The sequence below is a fragment of the Artemia sp. Qi Xiang Cuo genome, chromosome 3 (assembly GCF_049724085.1).
Source record: "Artemia sp. Qi Xiang Cuo chromosome 3, ASM4972408v1, whole genome shotgun sequence".
Lineage (NCBI taxonomy): Eukaryota > Metazoa > Arthropoda > Branchiopoda > Anostraca > Artemiidae > Artemia > Artemia sp. Qi Xiang Cuo.
In genome coordinates this window covers 82,077,775-82,100,750 of record NC_142796.1, presented here as the reverse complement: position 1 = coordinate 82,100,750, position 22,976 = coordinate 82,077,775, and the positions used below count along the sequence as shown (strand labels likewise).

The 22,976-nt window shown below is 34.5% G+C and overlaps 1 protein-coding gene across 1 annotated transcript in view; it reads left to right on the top strand.

The window, feature by feature from the left end:
• The first annotated feature begins 1,865 nt into the window (after window positions 1–1,865).
• Window positions 1,866–22,976, top strand: part of LOC148954627 (uncharacterized) — a 95,495-nt gene continuing 74,384 nt past the window's right edge. The window contains exon 1 of the mRNA XM_089087176.1: window positions 1,866–1,954. Within this exon, the coding sequence (XP_088943302.1) occupies window positions 1,881–1,954 (74 nt within the window). The 5' untranslated portion in view covers window positions 1,866–1,880. The remainder of the gene's footprint in view (window positions 1,955–22,976) is intronic.

Below are 22,976 nucleotides of genomic sequence, written 5' to 3'. Positions count from 1 at the left end.
GTTCCAATTAAATGAACATAGTGTTTCAGAAGTCACTCTTAAAGAATTGGGATAAAATTTAAACTTTAGCGTAAAGAGCGAGGTGCTGAGAGGAGGCGACCCCGTTCATAGACGGAATAATTTCCGTTCGTTTTAAGTTTTAATATCGCTCCTTACTTTCTGTTAAAAAAAAACTTTTTTTATTTAATTTCTGAACGTTTTTGAATTAATGCAGGTTTTGAAATTAGCTAACTGTATATGAAAAATTAAAACGAGATTTGCATATTAATTTTACTTTTTTATGCTCAATGGCTTTCTCAAAATTTCGATCGTACGAATTTGAGACAAAAGGGAGGGAGAGGGTGCCTAGTTGCCCTCCAATTTTTTGGGTTCCTTAAAAAGGGCACTAGAACTTTTAATCTTATTAACGAATGTTTGTATTAGTAACAAATATACATAATTTACGAATTATCTCCCAATCTCTGAAGAACGACTACTGAAACACTATCTTTGTTTAATTGTCACTGTGAGAAGCTTTTTTCATTATAATGCTGAATCAGCATTATAAGCCCATTCATTCGATATATGTTTACTGACATCAAAATTCCGTTTTTAAAAATTTCGGTTACAATTGAGTTGTATCGCTTGTTTATTTACTGTCTTTTATTACATATGTTATTACGTATATAAGGGGGTTTTCCCCCTATTCAATACCTCGCTCTTTACGTTTAAGTTGGAATTTTGCTCGAATCACGAAACCCTGAATCACAAAGGCCGTTTAATTAGAACAGATAGCTCTTTTAAGAGTATTAAGAAAGGTATTATAAAGGTAAAGAGCGAGGTATTGACTAAGGGGTGACCCCCCTCATGTACGTAATAAATTCTGTCGTTTTCAGTTTTAATGTTGCTTCTTACTTTCAGTTGAAAAAACTTGTTTTTTTGTTTAATTTCTGATTGTTTTTTAAATAATGCTGGGAAACCCGGTGCCCTCTTCATAGAAATATCCCTTCCCCCAAGAAAATATCCTCTTTGAAAAGATCCTCCCACGTAACCCCCTCCTCAGACCTGTAACGGGGTTAAAATTCAAAACCTCAAAATTTTCCAGTTAAAGTTACTCAAGTAAAATAAAATCACCCAACATATGAACCTAAAAATTCAAGTAATCTACAGATCGAGTAAGGCTCAAGCGTTCAATTTAAAAAGTAGCAAAACAAAGGTATCTTATTCAAACATACTTCGTAAAAATCTTTCCCACAGAAAATTTAATAGCAATAAATAAATCCGCCTCCGTGTCACCAAAATATGCAATAAATATCAGTGTGACCAAATGTTACATGACAGGCGACCAACAATGCAATTTAAATCTTAAGAGCTTGAATTCTCAAACTATCAAGAGAAGGTAGAATTTATCATACAGAAAATAGTCACTAGAGATAGAAAAGTATTTTCACGCAGTCTAATTGCATTGTTCTGAAAACTAAGCTTAGGACTATGCATTCCAATGTAACAAAATTGTATTGTTACCTAACAAATTTCACAGAGGTAAATTATAAGCCATCTGGGAGCTAGTGACATATCGTTAGCAAAAAATTACAAAGTAAAAATCTGTTTTGTCGAGAAAAATTCCTGAGTGAAGTCTTAAAGTTATAAATCGTATCAAAATGCAAGTAGCCAATTGGTGTATCCCTGTCCAATAGTAATATAGGAGATACCACAAACCAATAGAATCAACGTAACACGTGTTTTAGTAACGCCTGAATGTAACCCCCGGTGAAATCGAAGGGTATAGTTGCTTAGAACTTAGCAATTTTGAGTCAGTCTATCAGCAGTCTATCAGGAGTCTATGAGCAGTCTATCAGCAGTCTATCAGGAGTCTATGAGCAGTCTACCAGCAGTGCATTATGAGTTTTTATGATGAGTCTAGAAGGAGTTTTTTAGAACGAGTTCACCGTGAGTCGTTGAAAAACACTTTAATGTAAGTGACCCAACTATTGCATTGTATGTACCCCAGTCCATAACATTGTCTTAGTGTCTATGACTGTGAAATATTTTTGATATTCCTGAAACAACTTTGTACCGCTAATATGAGTAAAAATAAATACATTACTTTCTTAATTATTTCTCTTTATGTTAATATTTATCAAGATAGTTAGTCCTTGTGGCTCCCACCGCTCTCAAGGGAACCTGAATCTTTTCAATCTGATTTTGACTTAGTATGGCCGTCAATATATGCTACCCATTTGAACCGTTGATTTAATCCCCCGCTAAACGAAGCTCCCCCCGAAACCATGCTATAAATTATAGGAAAAGAAATACAATAAACCCCCCCCCATTAGACTATAGAAGAAACCCCCCCCCATTAGAATTGGCGCGGCGCTGTTTAAAGGAGCAAAACACAATGACAAAATTTTCCAAAAAAAAGATTATTGAGAAATATTACGCATAGAGGAAGTGCAATATTTTGTTAGGCCTTTGAAAGTGTCAAATTTAAGTTATATAAAAAAACCAGTGCCGAATTTTAATTATTTTGGAACAAAAAGACTAGCCAATATGTCATTAGATCCAAACGAACAATTGCTAAAACAAAAACTTATTGCCAAAACAGTGGAAATTTCAAAATCCCTTCCCTCATATAACGGAGACTCAGACGTAGATGAATTTAGTATCCAATTAAACCAATTCGTAGAAGTAACCAAAACGGACTTAACATCATTAGTAGGCATGTTGTTAATGAGACTTAAAGGGCAAGCATTAACATTTTTAAAACAAATAGAGAACACCATAGGGGAAGATAACAACCTTCCAATAAACACCAAAGAAAAATAGCTAAAAGCGTTCCAAGAAAGATCTGTTGAAACCAGTTCAACACACAAATTAAAGCACGGAACCTTATTTTTCGACGAAACCCAAAATGTTAAGGAATATCTACACAAAGTAATGGTATCCAATGAGGCTAAATATGGGAAAGAATCTGGTCCCTTATATGATAAAATTGCACTAAATGCTTTCTTTCAAGGATTGAGCCCCACACTTTACCAAATGTTAGTTTCTAAAAATATTCAAACATTAGCTGGCAGTTTAGGAAGTAGAGATAATGGTTGAAATTGACAAGATTGTGGCAAATCACAATAAGTCAAGAATAAATAATGTAGGAGAATTAACTCTGGGAAGATCACCAGGAATTTCACCCGCATTATTTTCGAGAGATAATTCACCCAAACCAAACCAAAATAGATCTTAAACCCCTACCAGGCAAAGATTGGTACGTTTCGTACCCACGAAAACGACAAACTACGCAAATAACCCCCCAATTATATGCTACGCATGTAATAAACAAGGGCATATTTCCAGGGAATTCCGTACCAGAAACAACTATACACCAGCAACCCCCAGTTCTAATAACCGTTTGTTCGGGAGAACAAACTTAAATGCCAATGGGTCAGGAGTTTATAGAAGTAACCCCCCACGCCTCCCATCGTTCCGAAACCCCTACCAACAAGGATTGGAATACGCAAACCCTTCCCCCAACCGACAAAAGAATTATCGGTTCCCCAATCCAAATACGCGACAAAACATGCACCAATTCAATTCACGGACAGTGTATCCTACTAGATTTAACAGGAATACAAATGATGACAGAAGATATTTTTTATCTCATCATACGGGATTCTAAAATCTTGACCAAAAAGTAAATAAAATGGATTGTCTCTGGTTGTTTCGGAATAAGCAGTGTTGATTACGTTAGTTAAATAAGGTAAGAATTTATCCCAGTCGGGAGAAGATATTTTTTCCCGACGGGTAGAAATTTTTCGTCAATGCAAAATGAACAAATGCCGCGAGCCGACGGCACAAGAAATTCCAACCCACGTAATAATACGTGGCAACCAAGACAATCAAATGTCAATCAACTTACTACTCCTACTTTGAAATTTATATTCCCCTTAACTTTGGGTTGGTTTCTTAGCTCTTGGTTTATTTTACATTTTTCCAGCTCTTGCCTAACTATTTTATAAGTTTTCCTCATTCTATTTATGGATTCTTGTTTATAATCTTCTGAGCTATTATAATACTGCCGAGATTCAATAATCTCATCATACGGGATTCTAAAATCTTGACCAAAAAGTAAATAAAATGGATTGTCTCTGGTTGTTTCGGAATAAGCAGTGTTGATTACGTTAGTTAAATAAGGTAAGAATTTATCCCAGTCGGGAAAAGATATTTTTTCCCGACGGGTAGAAATTTTTCGTCAATGCAAAATGAACAAATGCCGCGAGCCGACGGAACAAGAAATTCCAACCCACGCAATAATACGTGGCAACCAAGACAATCAAATGTAAATCAACTTGCTAGGGAAGTTCCCACCGAGCCCCAATGTCAAACACTAACCTATCAAATAAATACACAGGGAAACGAGTCAGACCCCCAAGAAAATTAACCGGGACCCTGGAGGCCAGTATTTTTTATAGGTCCCTTCCAGTAGTTGTACCTTCTTTAAGTGACAATAATGATATATTACCTATATTAAATTATTTTGGTGTTGCAAGTATTTATTTCAAAGCGCTAATCGATTCCGGTGCATCAGTTAACATAATAAACTCGAAAGTATTTAAAAGATTATCTGTATATATTAAGCGACGGAACAATTGTAATATTCCTAGTTTCACTTCCGTCAGAGGGCATAGACGGGAAGAAACAGGCTCCATATGCCTGGCTGTGACAAAAGATAATAGAATCTTTCCTACCAACTTCATAATATGCAAGAATTTCCCATATGAGGCTATAATAGGTGCTAATTTTTTTAAATCTAATAGTGTTATTAGATATAGCGAATCACAGACTCGTATACCCATCCGATCCTATTCTCTGACGCGTGGAGAAAGGGGAAGCAACAGTGAATAGAATAAAGTCTTTTGTACCCCGTTTCTCGTCTTGTAGGAGAAACTCAAGCAGCAAATAGATCGAGTCAATAAAAACAAAAATAGGGAAAATGCAGGAGTATAGACAAACAGAAATAAGGAAAACAGCAGAATTATGGAACGATATATAAAATCTCAATACTGTCCCCTCACAGTCAACCCCAAAAGCGAAATATTAAGCGCAGCCAAGCATCAGTCTTAATCTGATAGGGAATAACTCGGAAGAAAAATATGGTGGATTCGCGGTGCATAAAACAAAGATCCCCCCAAACAAGCTGTTTAGTGTTTAAATTTCAACAATGGTCACCCCCGTAAATAAAAATTCTGAAATAACGTCCGGTTCCTTACGAAGAAGATTCTCAAAAAATCTAATTTTAGTGGAATATATCATTCTTATCAGAAAGGAGAAGATTTTATTTGGTTGACTCATACCCATGAAAAAGATACTATTAGAATAAAAAAGAGAACATGCCTTGTTGAAATACAAGTGATTTCCGAGTTCAAGCTGAAGAAATGGAAAAACTCCAAGAAAAGTTTGGTTAATAGCATTGGTGTCAGTAATCCAAGGAATAGGTACCCACTAACAAGACCCCAATTTTTGGAAAAATTCTAGTTAGACAATATCCTAGATACTGTATTGAGAGAAAAATTATGCGAACTGCTCTGGAATTTTATAGATATATTTTCAACTTGGGAAGAGCACAATATATTAATAACGTTCTAAGAATAATCTATTCAAATTACCGGGCAGCCCGTCGTTAAAGATTCTTATTGCATCCCACATAGCCAGAAAAATTTGTAAAAAAATAAATTCCATGAATTAGAAAGAAGCAATATTATACGCCGAAGTATAAGCCCTTTTTCGCCCCTTGTCATTCTGGTACCAAAAAAGAACAAGGACCTTAGGCTTGTAGTAGACTATAAAGCCCTAAGCAAGCAGGTAGTTAGCGATAAATTTCCCCTGCCCCGAATCGATGAAATCCTAGACTCCATCTCAACCAAAAATAAAATTTTTACATCTCTTGACCTCACACAAGGTTATCATCAAGCTAAGATAGCAGACAATGACGTTTATAAAACGGCGTTTTCGACGACAGAGTGTGGCTCTTATGAATATTTAAGAGTACCCTTCGGACTCAAAACTAGTTCAAGTGCACTATGTAGACCTCTGTTACACTTATTACGAGGTGTAGAGAATATTATTCATTTTGTGGATGATGTGATTTGTGTAGGAGAAACCCCGGAGGACCATTTAAACACATTAGCCAAAGTTTTTGAAAAGTTCAGAGAGGGTAATCTAAAATGTAGACCTCAAAAAGTAAATTTACTTCAATCCGAAATAAAATTCTTAGGAATGATAGTGACCCAAGGGCAAATATCACCGGAGCCTGAGAATATAAAATGTGTAAAAAAAACTCAAACCTCCTAAAACTATAAAACAATTGAGAGCCATTCTTGGTTTAACAAGTTATTTTAAGAAATTTATACGTAACTACGCCCAAATTGCAAAACCCTTAACGGGACTAACTAAAGGGACCCCCCAAAATGTTACTTTGTCGCAGGAAGCTCATACCTCTCTAGACACTCGTTAAGATAGCGCTTACATCCGAACCAGTATTGTTTCTGCCTGATTTTGAAAAAAGACAATTCGTAGTCACCACTGACGCCTAAGCTTTGGGTATCGGTACAATCCTTTCCCATTTAATCCCGTAGAATACTACCTTGATCCTCTACAGAAACCTTCTTAGTATATAGAGAAAGTCATATGCTATTCAAGTAGAACTCTATTGAAAGGCGAAAGCAGTTATTCTGCAACGCAATTGGAGCTACTATCTATAATTCACCATTTAGAAAAATTTAGACATTATTTAGTGGGCCGAAAATTTAAGTTGCGTTCGGACCATAAAAGCTTGCAGTACCTAAGCACATTTAAAAATCCAACGGGAATCTTAGCTAGATGGATAATGAAAATCCAAGATCTGGATTATGAATTTGAACACTTGACCGTTAAACAGAATGCCCCTTGTGATCACTTAAGTAGATACCCCGAAAATAACTCCTCAGATAACCAAAATAAAGAAATAAATGCCATTAATCCCATTAAACGGAAAAACAAAAAGAATAAACCTAAAATCCAAATAGAAGAAAACGAGATTACTCAAAGCCCCTTATGCTGGCAAACGTTAAAAGAAATCAAATTAAGTATGAAATGTGTTCGACTCTCATTAATTATTTTGTGAATTTCGATAACCTACCCGATAAGTTCAGAGCCCTAAAAAGGAAAATTGATAATTTTTATTACGATTTAGACGAAGAAATCCTTTGCAGGATAGTTAAAGGCGATACAAATAGAAACCAAACCTTGATAATACCTGTATTACCCCAAAAAATAATAAAACCTGCCTTTGAATATTTTCATTCAGATACAGGCAGACACAAGGGAATCACGAAAACCTATCATAGATTAAAACAATATTTCTTTGTTCCTTCAGCATTCACCAAACTCAAAGACTTCATAAACAATTGCGAATCATGTAATTTAAGAAACAATCCCCAAACCTACCCCCATCCCCCGATGGGAAGAGCACCAGTAGCAAGGTTTCCTTTCGACATTGTTTCATTCGATTTATATGGAACCAGTGGAGGCCTACCTGTTTCCAACAGAGGCCATACTTGCGTTCTTTCAGTAATAGATCACTTTACCGGTTTCACTTTTGCCAAAGCATTGAAAAATCAAGGCGCATACGCTACGAGTAAAGCATTGGCAAAAACATTTTTAAAATTTGGCGTCCCTAACAAAGTTATTAGTGATAATGGAAGTAATTTTGTTTCTAAATTAGCAAAAGATTTGATGAGTTTCCTTAACATAGAGAAATTGGTGACCTCCCCCTACCATCCCCAAGCTAATGGGAAAATTGAAAACAGGCATAAAATATTTTCCAATGTCTTGAGCATTTATACAAAAGACAACCGAAACGATTGGGATTAATATCTACCTTACTTAACCAATGTAATTAATAATGCCTGTTCAGAAACAACTAAAGAATGCCGATTTTATCTTTTATTCGGACGCGATTTTAAAATACCCTATCAGGAAGTTATAGAGTCCAGACAGTATTACAATAATACAGAGGACTACAAGCAAGATTTTATAAATAGGATGAGGAAAACCTACAAGATAGCTAAACAAGGATTAGAAAAATGCAAGACGAACCAAGAGTTGAGAAACGAACCCAAAGTCAAAGGGAACATATATTTTAAGATAGGAGATTGTGTATATCTAAAGAATGAGGCAAAGGTGGAAGGCAAAGAACTTTCCAATAAGTATTCGGGACCTTACAGAATAATCAAAAAATACGACAATGATTTTACCTTTAAAATGATAAACCCTGACAACGGAAGAACATATAAGGCACATGTTAGCCGTATAAAAAAGGGCCAAGTACCCAGACAGATGGGCACCGAAACCCTCATCTACTGATTCTTCAAACGCGGAAAATGAATTCCCCAAGTCAAGGCTAGCCGAGTTAAAACCTTTCAACTTCAAACAAGATTATTTCGAGAATGATAGCGACGAGGAAAACTTTGAAGAATTTTTATCCATGAAAAATCTAGTTTTCCCCAAAGGGAAATACTTAATACCCATGGCGACAAAACCCCAAAAAGGCCCGAAAAGTTTGTCATCAGAAAGCTCAGAAGAGTTAGACTATACGCTGTCCCCAAAAACCCAATTTTTTACCGATAGAATTTCAACCCCTTGTCCCGCCAAAAGATTTTCAGATGATATGGTATCACCAGCAACCCCAATAGAGAGACCCCTATCGTTACAGGATGAATTAAATAGAGCTATGGAAAACCCGGGTGTAAAAATAAAGAAAACTCTACCCAGGGACACAAATAAAAGAAATCTGAGAGAAACTATGGATATAATCAACTATCCTATAAAAACAAGGCAAAGTAACTTGCCTTCGACCCAGGAATATCCTGAAGATGAAAATCTAGGACAACACCATCACATAACAATATCTAAAGTCAAGCCCAAGGAATCATCCTCCTTGCGACAGACCATGTTACAAAAAATATCTTACCCCCCGACGATATGGCATTCAAACAATGGAGACAATCTCCACAAAAACTTGCATCATCCCAGAGTTTTCAAGAATCTTTTAACTCCCCCGAAACAGGAATTCAGCGCGAGAAAATGGAAAATAAACTCTTTACTTCCAGAGGAAACGAAATATATGAAGCAAGGGCAGGTGATACTCCAAAATCGCAAAGGACCACCCCGGAAAACCCTAATGAATCTTCAGGGACTAGTTCTATTGATACCGACGATGAATCAGCTCCAGACGAACCCCAAGACGCACAAAAACGAAAACCAACTTCGGCTACCGCACATGCAAAAGAGACTAAATTAAAAGGTAAAAAAATCTTATTGAAACAGTACAAGAAATTCGACCTAATCTCTATGGGAAAATAAAAAAAGAATAAAACGCCAGAAAGCGAACAGGAAATTACCACAAAATCTGGCAGTGTAATTAAAAAACCGGATAAATGGAAGTACGTCTAGAAATCGAGTACCCTAAAAACCCATAAAATAATGTTAAGACGAAATCAGTAGGTTAATAAGCAAAAAAACTTAAACAAATATGTATGGATACGACACTTCAACGAAAACTATCCGTAAAAGGTCGAAGGATTAATAGTTAGCTTTTCCAGATAAACTGAACCCCGGCTTGAAAAAAAAACCTGAGGATAGAAATAAAACAAGAATTGTTTAACCCCTCCTCCAAAAAAAATACCTAGTGCCACCTCGTTACAGACGGAACGACTATGGACCAGCTATTTCAGATACAATCGAAACTCCTAGACGCCTCGGCACAATTGATAACAGAAAGACTGAAAATCGAGAATATTATAGAAGCCATACTTATATCTCTTAGTGAAGATAAGGCTTCCAAAGAAAAAATGAACAAAAAATAAATGAGATCCTTGTGACTAAACAAATGTATAAATTAATCGAGACTGAGTTTATGGAAGTTAAGGAGCAGACCGCCAAAATCCAGAACGAAATGGAATCAATAAGCGACGCCACGGTTGTTAGGGATATAATTATCCCGACAAGGTCCTAAAATTACAAGCATTATATAATAAAATGCAAGAAATTGGTAAAAAAGCGCAAGATTATAGAAACAGTACTGTTCTATCTGCAACAATAGCGGTACAAGCAGCACTGGCACCTGAACGAGTAAAGCTCTAAGACTTACAGCATAAATGCAACCACTTAAAAGCACAGAAAGAAATAATTAAACTACAACAGGACAGCTTAGAGAAACAACTGAAGGAAAATCAAGCCGAAATCAACAGAGAATTACAAAAACAAAGAGAATTCTGCTCAAACTTAGAAAAAATGGTGGCGACCTATTTCACAGTTGAAATTGACCTACCCCTCAAGCCCCAATTGGAAAATATTCTTGATAACAATTACAACGAAGGGCCATCACAACCCTTGTATTTCACAATCCCAAATCAAGCCCGGCAAAACCATATAAAACCCCAAATGGAGTCTATTCAACAAAACCCTCCAACGGACAATAACGTAACTATGAGGACCCAATACCCCAACGTCCAAATAAATGATACAATTTTCCACGACTCCTCAGAGATCTCTTCACCACAAAGAACGCCAAGAACGTATCCGTTACCAGATGATACAGAAAACTAAGAAAATAATAATTATGGCTGTTAACTAAATTCAAATAGGAGATAAAAGTTCTTTTCTCGATTAAATACAAAAAAAGAAATATTTTTTTACAAGTTTAAAATAGTAAATTCCGTAAGCAAGGGTATAGCGACAATCTAACACCAACGTGCGCTATCCACGTTAAACTAGAGGACTTTTATTTCTGCTGAGCAGAATATAGTATTTCCTGAATTTTGGACGAAACAACATATTACGAATTCAGCCGTAGTCCTAGTTTTGCCTGTCCCGGGTAGCCCCCAGAGTAGGTAAACATGAGAATCACTAGGGATCACCTGGCATATAGTTGAATTTAGTGCAAAAGGATACTTCCATGTGCTGGATTCAATTGTGTGCCAATGCAAAACCCCAAATCACAATAATTCAAAACTTGCTTTTGATCTTAATGGAGTATTCAAATGCGGATCTAAGGAGACTCTCGGTGTGTCGAGCCTCGAAAGGCTTGATTTTTTTTTGCATTTCGAGGTTTGATATACTGAGGGTTCCTTTAGGATCGATCCTACCTCCCCTAAACTTAATGTTTATTTGAAGACCTATCCAAATTCAAAAAAACGCACGCGAACAAGATAATCAAACAACTGGTCAAGTTAGACAATTGGTCAAACGTAAAACCTAATTTTAGCAATATCCTGTTAGTATCATTAGAATTATCATAATAGCCAGTCATAAGACACGCGACGGTCAACCCTCAAATAATAGATAACCGCTTCTAACAGTAAAAACTAAAAAAAACTTAACCCAAATATCAACAAAAAATATTTATTCAAAAAATATAATAATAGAAGTCTGAATTTAATCACAAGAAGAGATGACCGGAAGTAACCACCCTAACTTGCTGCAAAATTTATAAAATACTAGACAACCTAAAGTTCTTATTCGGCAAAAATATGTACGAGTCGTTATCGCATTAATTATAACCAAAGTTTCTCAGTTTGGTATTTAGTGGTAATGCAATAATCAAGCATATATATATATATATATAAGGGTAGTAATGATGTGAGGCATAATGTGTTAGTATGTAGGGACATAATAGTTAACCGAGTCATAAATATAGAGTTTCTATCAATCTAAATAACAGAAGCAGGCTTGACTAATCTTTCAAATTTGTCCATGTAAGCCTACGAAGAGAAAAAAAACCCGTTGCCAAATATTCGAATCAATATATGAAGTCAAGAATTTGGCAAAAATTCACTAATTGAAAATAATTATAAGTAAAATTATATCTTTTCCGTGGTGACATAAATGGATATTTAATCCGTACGTAAGATATGTGATGATGAGAAGATTAAATTATCAAATAAAAACATCCTTTATCAGCGAAATAAAAATATTCTTCTGAGGTTTAAAATAAATTCAGTTATTTGAAGCACCCCTCCAAATCACTAAACGAGACCAAACAGATTCTCTTCTCGCAATTTTTTTTTACTAAACTAATAGCACTTCACTTAACGTTATAAATTATTTATGCAGTTCAAGTGGCCCCTTGTAAAATGTTAATTTTAGATAATAACCTTACGTCCGTAACTTTCAATCGCGTTCGAGAAGTAAAAAATCTAGGGCAAATTATTCGGGTCACCCACCCGTTTTTTTCCCAAAAAAAAAATACTTTCCCTTTTTCATTTTTGTAATATTAGCAATTAGATTAATTGACCTGCGTACTATTGTATATTCTGAACTATTTTAATATCCTTATTATTAAATAATCTATTCGCCTAAAATCAAAGATAGTATGAACGATCAACTTTCTAGGCTAAAATGTCCAATAAACAACAATAATAAAAGTCAAAAGCTAATTCAAATACCTCAAGTAAATTATGATGTTTACCTAGCGAAAAAAAGACCTTTTCGATGACTAACCCTTGGATTCTAGCAATCAATTGTAGGTAGCCATCCCAAAATAGTCAATAAAAAAAATACATAAAATAGTTAACTATTCTGTTTCGAAACCTAAAGGAACAAAGAAGAATAATCGCTAGAGAATTGACGCAAAACAAAAAAAAAACAAAAAAAAATCAATACCCTGAACATAAAATAAATCAAAATTTTGGAATTCAAAATACTAATTTTGCCACGTAAATTTCAACCTAGAGAAATGCGATATAATCCTTAATAGGAGATGAGTCCGTAGATACAAACAAAACCTCAAGGGCAGTATAATTCTTAAGCTATAAAAATAAGCCCCAGAAATGCGCAAAACATAGGAAAACCTGAAAGGAAAAGTTTTATGGCCTTAGACTATTGCTACCTTCGGTTTGTTGTATTTCTTGTGTGGCATAATCCAAAGTTAGTTAACAGATCCTTTAAGTCAAGTGTGACAATCACCTTCAATAAAGTTATTTCGACAAGCTGTCCCCGTAATCTACCAACTAATCACGTGTCACTCGCGCAGATTAGACAGTCTTGAGAAACAAAAAGAGGAACCTTCCATAAGTCAAAAATACATGAAATTAGCTATCAAAGTTCTAAAATATCATATCTGGGAGTCACAAATAAGACAGAACTAAAGCAAAAAAAAAGAATAAATATTGATTAATTTTTTGACTTTTGATGGCCCTCTATAGAGAAAGTATTTTTGCTGACCCAAATTTTTTTACCATAGATTAAATTTGTAACTAACACTTAAGCTAATGGTTAAATTAAATTTGTAACTAATGGTTCAGCTAACTGAACCATTAGTTTTGTCATCACTAGCAAAAACAGCAGAACGCATACAGCCGGTAGGCACAGGGCAAAATAATCGTCAAAAACCCTGACGATTGTATCAATAAATTTAGCTGAAATTACCTTAAAACGAATTGTAACAATCAAAAGTAAACCGCGCAACTAGAATAACAGGAAGGCTACCCTGAGAAAATACTAATAACGAAAAGAAAATAAATCTTTCTAGGCTAGATGGTTCCTTAATTTTCGAAAGAATTTTGCAACGTAGTTCAGAAATAATCACAAACCTGTAAGTCAAATGCGAGACTCGCCTCGAATAAAGCTATTTGCTTACAATCCAGTAATCAGTTGTATGTTATATATATATATATATATATAAAACAGGCAGTTTACTGAAATAGCTTTCCAAAAGGGTAAAAGCATAAAACCAATTGTTGAAATCCTAAAATATCGTAACCCATAAAAGACGCAAGTCCCGCAACATGTCATCCAGACGAGTAAGTCAAAATTGCACGAATATAGGCCTGCCAATGCACAGACTAGCAGCCAAGATTAATCACAAACTAACCAATTAATGTAAAAATAAGAAAATTCTCCCCAAAAATTATCGTAATTTGTGAACGCTCATACAATAAAAACCACGGTATTTATTCGATTTTTACTAACCTTATAAGCTAGTCACGGCCTTAGATCCTGGCTAAACCTTATCCCCCAGACAAGAAGTGTGACATAGTAAACGGCATGCTATTCATGAAAATCAAGCTTTACGAAATGCACGTTATTTCAGAGTTCAAAAAATATGTATTCACTAATGCACATATCAGCTCGAACTAATATTAATAAAATAAATACGAATATTTATACGAGTTTTGAATGATTCAAAGAAAGTTTCTAATGTAATCGAACGAAAGTGGAAGTCGTAAATTGCCGAGATTTTATCAATAGATGAATAGAACCATACCACCTGTAACGTACTGTAACAAGGACCCAAAGTTAAAATTTGTTTTTTGTTCAGAAACACGTTTGAATAACCCTGAATTGGAAGATATAATAATAAGACTTAATACCCCTAGAACTTTCTCTTCAAATCAAATCGCCGTAAAATGCTAACCTAGTAAAAAAAAAATATACAATAGTTAGAGTAAATAATAGTTTGTGCCTCAAGATACCAATTAATTTAAAAATTAAAACAAAGCCACCCCAAAACCCTTACAACACTCTGATAGCTTCAAACTTTTAATATATCGCGATACAACTCAAAAAAAGTAACATAGAATATAGGTAATGTTATAATCAATTGTATGAACCCCCCCTTGCCACGTGGTATTTTCGTATGGCACCTTCGTGGCACCGATGTGTGGCACCACGAAATCAGAGCAGGCAAATCGAACGGATTCCTTTCAAAAAAGTAACGAATCAAAGCATAATACTATTTGAATGAATTATAAACAGAGGGAAAGAGAATAGTAAAAATGGAAAAATATGACAATTCTGATTCTTGCGGAAACAAGACTACTCCACGGTAAACTAAATAAGAAATAGTCACGCGGGCTAATCTTACGATTAAAATAATATAAAGTAAATAAATTTTTATACCTTATGGAAGGCTCCTATTAAAACTAATACACATATCGCTGCAAAATTTTAGGTAATATCATACCTCTGCCATGTGGCACTATCTCTGCCACAGAAACAGAATGGTGGGACGTAGTAGATATTGAATATATAAAGGGACAAGTGCCAGACTAAATGTAGCTTTTTGCACATTTGAAGCCGAAAACCAGGCCAACACCCCGAATTCTGTCTGTTCATCCCCAATATAGGAACATGATGTGCCCTACATAGCCCAGTAAAGTTATGATTAAAATATTATATGTTTGCAAAATTATACCTTCCTTTTACAATATTGTGAAACCGTTACCTAGATAAGTTTCTCGTACACAATGATTTTAACTTCACAATAATATAAAATAATTGAGTTTTATATACCGCGTTTTGCACTGTTTAATTTCCATATTTTTCAGTCGCATTTCCAATGACTTTACAAAAAAAGGATTACATCTTATTGTAACTTATTACATTTAAATTGGGACTAAACCAATTCTAATTCACCAATAAGTTCACTACAATACGTAAATATATCTTAATTTTTTTAGGGAATACAAGGTAACTAGATTTTTATGCCTTACGCCATATTTAGCAAAATTGTTAGAAAATATCGCGCGCGAATATAAATACCTCTGCCGCGTGGCACTATCTCCGCCACTAAAGCAGAATAAGCCAACACATTAAACATCGATGAAATATTCATTTGCACTGTAAAACTTATTCCTCATTAACTAGACTTCGTATTCAACCAATTTTTGCGCAATTCTGCAATGACCTAAAATAAAGCGTTTATTCCTACGTATTCTGACGGTATTATTTGAGTAAACATCAAAGTACAACTCTTCATTCGATTAAACCTAAAGAATAGCTACCAAAATAAGAAATTAAGGAACAACCGCCCTCAATATAAAATAAACTCCCTTTAAATCAATCGAGTGCAAAAATCAAGAAAACAAATCAATAGGTATTTGAATAGCAGGTAATCAAAGCTGAATGAAATGTGACAATAAATGAAAATGCCTTACAGTTTAATAGATTACTATTGCCCCGTAATAAGTATTAAGGCCTTAGTTTTCGATAGCCTTAGAAGATAAGTTCATATTTTCAAAATTCGGTCGTAATGAAATTTATTTACGTTGGCAGGATACGCAATAACTAAGGATACTTAAAAGATTGTTTATTAGATTGTTAACTAGGGATGCTTAAAAGATTGTTGGATATGAGGATTTACCAAGTATTCATATATGTAAAAAAAAAAGAAAAAAACACAGGGATCAAATGCCCACATTAAACCCTAAAAGAAAATTTTAGAACTCCTTCAAACTGATCACCAGTTCTCGCATTAATTAAAATATGCTAGCGTAAAATATGCTAAAACCCTTTCCTTGACGATTTAAGCTCGAAAACCCACTCAAAACTAGGTAAAAGACACATTTGGCTGAAAATCAGTAGGAATACCCCTCACACCTCTGGAGGTAATGAAAGTAATTTTTTTTCTTCTGGATAAGTAATGAAAGCGCAATATACATGGTAAATCTCCTCTTTAAGAACAAAATAAACAAATAATCAGCAATTTTCAATTTTCAATTCAATTTTCGGTACAACAATTCCTTGACGAAGAACAACTTGTACCGAGAAAAAGAACGTAAAATACTAATAAAAATAAAATTCCATCAAATTAAAAAGGTCAAGTAAACAACTATAAGTTATAATAAACATTATTAAATTGAAAGCGCATAGCTATTACGCAATCATTACTATACCTTAAACTACCATAATTTAACATAACCATTTTGAAAACATATTACAACTATGTAATCTTACTATGTAATCATTAATTAATGTTATATAATAACACTTTTAAATATACGTTAGGTTAGTAACCGTCGGCAACTGTTTATTGTAAACGTCTAAACAAGCGATCATACGGTATGTTGCTAATTTTAACCTAAAATCTAATAGAATAAATTAAAAAAAAACAGGAACAATGATAAGATACCCAAGCCAGCAACAGTTAAGTTATCGTAGACTAGAAAATGTAACCTCATGGAAGCTCAAGAAAAGCCATTGCGCGGATAACATTAATAATTTTTTAAAAGAATGGGGACTTATCAAAACAGTGGAAAATCTCGACTGTCCAACACTAAATTATCTTCTGAAATCTCAAAGGATAATCTTGGAGCAAAGAATGATCCTAAGATTAATGGCAACCTTAGTTCATTATAATTATTGCGCGCGTACAATGACGAGAACACTCGAACACGCAAGACTAAGTGTCAACCTGGCGTTCCGAATTTTAATACAAAGGGTCCCAACAACAAAATATAGCTTACTGTCGGATTATATCGCCGACAACATTTGGTATGATCAAGACGATAACAACATAACTACAATTTTGCCCGTTAAATTTCTCTCCATACTAATAGACCAAAGACATATGCTAAAAGGTGAAAGATTCCTTAAGGCCTTATACGTCAATTGTGTAAATAAAACGTGTTATGTAAAGAGTTATGAGGAATTAAGAATTATTAAACTATAAATTCTGACGTCTCAGAGCTTTGTTTCCGCGGCACGATCAGATCTGACTTAAGAGATACGAATTTCTATAGACTAGCAGGGGTTAGCAACATTCTTCTAAGCTGTGGCCATGACAACTTTTGGTGTTTGTAGGGATGAAAAAGCGTGGCCTCTTCTTTCATGAGCTATCTGGAGATCAGATTCCTTTGGGAGCATTTACCTTGGAGACTTACGAACTAATTATATATTATTAGGCTAGATGCAGACATATAAGATGAAATAAACACAGATAAAGAAGACAATAGATTTATTGAACTTACATGCTTAGTTGCACAGCAACGAGTCACTTCAATGACCATAATGGTGATAAGAATATAATAATTTCGTCTGAATCTCTCTAGGTCTGATTTACTAATCGTTTCAAATCTGACTCAAGATTAAAATTAAAAAACACATCTACCCCACTACCAAACGCAGTTCTTTCGTCCTGCGCTGTAAGGACTGCTCGCCATTGGCCAAAGAGGACCAAGAATGTAAATCTGTCGTCAAATGAATTCTTTTAAATGTTTTTGATGATTCAAGCATTCACACGGTTTTTTGCCATTTAAACTTCCTTAGAAATATTGTGCATAGCATTTTTCTGCTACTAATTATCTTAGCGAAATTCGAACGACTAGCTTCGTTGTTTGACTGAAGCTAGAATGCAATTTCTCTTTTTGCTGATTAAGAATTTAGACTCTTGGAAGCGGTATTTGAACTCAATGATGGGGTATGTAATTTCTGCCCGAATTATCTTTAGAAGAAAAAAATCCTTTATTTTAAATATATCACGGTATACATCACCCTTCCAATGAATTAACTATTTACTGTCATTAGTAACTGCTGAATAGGAGTGCTCAAAATTTTCTCTATTATTTTTCTTATTTTATTCTACATCCCTATCTAAAATTTACCGGACTAAGATTATTTATGGTTCTAGGTTAGCTACTATACTAAGGATTTTTTTTTCTACATCTAACACTGTTTACATTTATATTTACAATAAGGTTGGGGCTATTCTACCTTTACATAAGTTTTTTTTTTTTGAATTCAATTTTTTTTTGTCTATGTGGCATACTACATTCTATCTACACTACATTAAACGAATAGCTTGACAACGCTACACATAACTATCTGGATATCTAATGCTACATACAAAAACGATTTAAAACAAACAATATTGTGTTTACCATGTTCACTGGTAATTTTAAAACACCTTCACTATTGGGATTCTTGAATTATCAAAGTAATTAGGAATTAGCATATGTAGATTCACATATATTCATCACCTTCGAGTCCTTATTGTACTCAATCCTTCTGTTGTAAATTATTGTCCTTCACTCTTTTTGTCTTGGCAAAAACTTTGAAGCATTTACGTTATGGTTTCTTCATGGAAAAGTTCGAGTCTGCATGTCTTCACACGACAAGTTTTTTCTAATATTCAACTGAGAAATTGAGCTTCCCACTACAGGTGTTGGTGTTTTTCTTCTCAGCATATCATTTTTAGGATTTTTTGAGGCACATAGAGAATGTATTCTCGCCTAAAATTGTTCATTTTTGCCTTTTGAAACGGGTTGTCGTCTTACTATAGTGACTTTTTTAATATATTGTCTTTAAGTTCAACTTCAAATATCTTCAAATATCATTTAACTTCAAATATCGTTAAATATCGTTTATCTTGTACTGCTAGATGGTGTTCTCATAATTAAACTTCAAATTGTCTTTAACTTCAGCTTCAAATGTCTTCAAATGTCTTCAAGTATAATTAAACTTCATATATCGTTAAATATCGTTTATCTTGTATTTATCAATGAGGTTCTCAGAACTAAACTTCAAATTGTGTTTAAATTCAACTCCAAATTACTTCAAATATCTTTAAGTATAATTTAACCTCAAATATCACTAAATATCTCGTATGAATCTGGTGCTGATCGAACTGGATACTAAGATTCAGATATAGTGTTACCTGATACGTAATATGGCTCATAGTCGAAGGAGCGACGATCGAAGGTAACTGTTGTTTTCGTAGACGAAGCTGGGATGAAAATTGCCTGGAGTCTATGGTGAGTACTCTTCGTTGGTTGAGATATGATGAAAATAGATGCTGCTGGGTTGTATCTGTACTGGGCAGCTCATTGTAATGCTCAATAACCAATGCGTCCATTTACTTCCTGTAATAAAAATAGCGAGGCAGAATCACACGTTCTTTAAAGTAAATAATCATAGTACAAATAAGTCACGTATTGATTGGGTACATTAATTTCTACGCTATGAGACATAATTAAATAAATACACTAATATTAGTACTCTCAACGAAAATAAAAAAAAGTTAAAACAGAGATGTTTTCAAATTTGTTTTGAGAACGAAAATATCGATATTAAATAAACATAATTTACCCTACATTATTAAGTTTGAGGTGTAATTTTACAACATATTTCATGCCTGCATTGTTCACGCACGCCTGTGCTGTTGAAGAAACGTATGTTGCAGCGTTGTAACCACACGGTTTTACATAAACGATACTACATTGAGGGAATAAGACATAACAAGGCCGAATGAAGACCTCTATACCCACTCTTTTTTTAATGTCTTCCCTATGTCTTGGCTTCGGCGTTCTCATGGGGTTCCGGGTTTAACCTCAGCTGAAATGCAGAGGTGTTCTTCTTTGTTTCCCCGTTTTCTTCTCTTGGATTTTCCGTAATTACAAGTTAACATTGGTGCCTCTTATTCGCCTATCGAATAAGGTCATTAGATGCAGGATTCCAAGCTTGCCCGCGTAGATTCCAGTTGATGCTTGGTAAAGAATATAAGCGTAATGAAGAACTGACATCAATATCTTTTTAGAAGGCTATTGTTTGAGCAAACTCTTTAGCACTAAATAAATAAATATGATATTAACGTTTTTTTAGAATCTGTAAAGTGAAAAACACCTTCTTATTAGTAGGGAATTCCTTGTGGGTTTTACTTAGTCGCCATTGTACATACACAGGGTTTCAATCCATATATCTTAACTGATCAAATGGCTTTAAAATTTTCCATATTATTATTGGGATATAATTCCACATCCGCCGTGAAATTCTACATATAAACGTATCAATTGCCAACTATAGATAAAGCTCGGATCGGATTTTTTGTATCCCTCTGTTAAAAAGTATTTTTGCTCCTAATTTGGACTGACGGCCCATACATTTGGGGTGCCTCTATATATTCTCCAGCTTATAATTTGTAACAATAATGAGTTATAATTATTTACCATTTGATGTATAAAGGGTTTTCTTACGGCAACGTCAACCAATTAAATGATTTCAAAATTTAAGCATCATTTTTGAGCTTTACAACAAATACCTGAATGCTCCATTTGTACTAGATTTATCTCAGTTTATTATAATTAAACTGTTTTTAATCAAATTCAATTCAGCTTGAAAAAAATTAAATAGGTTATTTCTTATTATGTAATCATTTTGTGGCATTGGCCAAAGAAAACTGATTTGTAGGCTTAAAACAGAATAAATATTTTATGATAAGATAGGTTAGGAAAGTAAAGTTAGGACTCCCCAGCTTTATTCTGGTCGTGATATACCTCTGTGACTGGTTGAGATATAACTTTAAAGCTTAGCTAGTAATTGTTATACAATTTAATTTTTTACATTATATTTTTCGAGTAAGAAACACATGAATAAGCAAGCGTGCAGCACGTAATTACACTGGTATCCTATTTTATGTGTAGGCCTAAAATAATTACAATCTGCACTTAGACAAAATATTTCATATAATTAGACGCTTCTGTACTGATAATTTCTTGTTTTGGATAATATCCATTTTAGTTAGAACATGGGTCGATTTTTTCATAGAAAATCCGGGGGGACCTGAGTCAGTATAGGTAATATATAACGTGACCGACTTGTGAAAATATGTCACAAGAATTAGAGCACAAGATATGTCATAGATAAAACAATGAGATTAAAGAACATTTTTGTCACAGAACTATAGAACAGTGATCTCTCTGTTATTGTATACGTCATAGATATAAACTAATAGAATTAAAAGCTTTTTCTTTTTTTTTCGCCTCGGAGCTATAAGAAAGTAAACTCTCTGTTTCTCTTTCAAAGCATTTTGATCCAAAAAACGAAAACCTAGTTCAGTGAAGGTTCTATTCAACCCTTAAGTGGAGTTTTGAATGGCCCTGATTTGGATAAAAATATTTATTTCTGAAACTTGAAGGATTGAAAATGATCCCGACCTACGGTTGTGTACGCACAAAAAAAAATTAATAAAAACAAACAAGGGCCTTTTTTTACAAACCACGCTTACCACAAGAAGGGGTCCAAAGCCCCTTGTGGGTCTCAGTCGACCACGAGCTTCCTACCTTTGGTTATTTTCTGTGATCGTCAACATTTTGACATCACTTGTATTTTTTTTCATTAATATTGACTTGGTTAACTTTACTTGCACACTGTTAAATTTATTATGGTGTTAAATTTGTTATCTTTGAAATTTGTCTTTACATTAGTTAGGGATATTTCCATCTGTCAGGTTTTTTAACCGTTCTACCTGACTGTGTCGTTATTTTCTACACTGTATGTTGCGGTTTTTTCTTTTTCGGTTTTTCTGACGAAATGAGGTCAAACATCTTGCATTGTTTTTTACAAAATTCTTGCCCTTTTAATCTCGGTTACTTCGCGTGTGCAGCTGCTGAATTTTGTTTTCATTTCCCTATTTCTTTGACTACTATATGGTCTGATTTGTTGTCGGAATGTTCGGAACTAGTTTATAACGAATTTGGATTGGAACTTTTAGAAGTGGCACTTTTTGAGGTGTCACCTGCCCTTCCTTCGTAAATTTCTACTCCTCTAGAAGTAGAAGGTTTATTCTCTAAGTCCTCGCCTTGAGTTTTCAACTCGGGAGATTTGAAAGATTCTTGAGAGCTTTGGGAGGAATCAATAGTTTTTGCGGGGTTCTTCCATTGTTTGAATGCCATGTCCTCAGGGGGATGGGGCACTCTTTGCACTAGTGTTTCTCTCCATGGAGTCCACTGTTTAGGTTCGACCTTGGTCACAGTTATATCATGATATTAACCCCACTGGTCATCCTTTGGAGTTTTATTCTCAGGTAATGTACTTTGACTCGTTTTTATGGGAAAATTTATTAAATCCATAGACTCTCATAGGTTTGTTTTAGTTAAATTTTTGGGATGATTTTTCTTTACAGTAATACCGGGGGTTTCTACAGCTCTGTTTAATTCTTCCTGTAAAGACAGGGGCCTTTCTGTAAGGGTTGCAGGGGAAACCATATCGTCTGGAAATCTTTTGGGGGGACATGGGGTCGAAATTCTATCGGGGAAAAATTGGGTCTTTGGAGATATTGTATAATCTAAATCTCCTGCGCTCGCCGATGAATAACTGTTTGGACTTTTTTGGCGTTTTTATTTTAGGAAAAAATCCTGGTATTAGGGATTTTTTCTTAGGAACAACTAGATTTTCCATCGCTAAATATT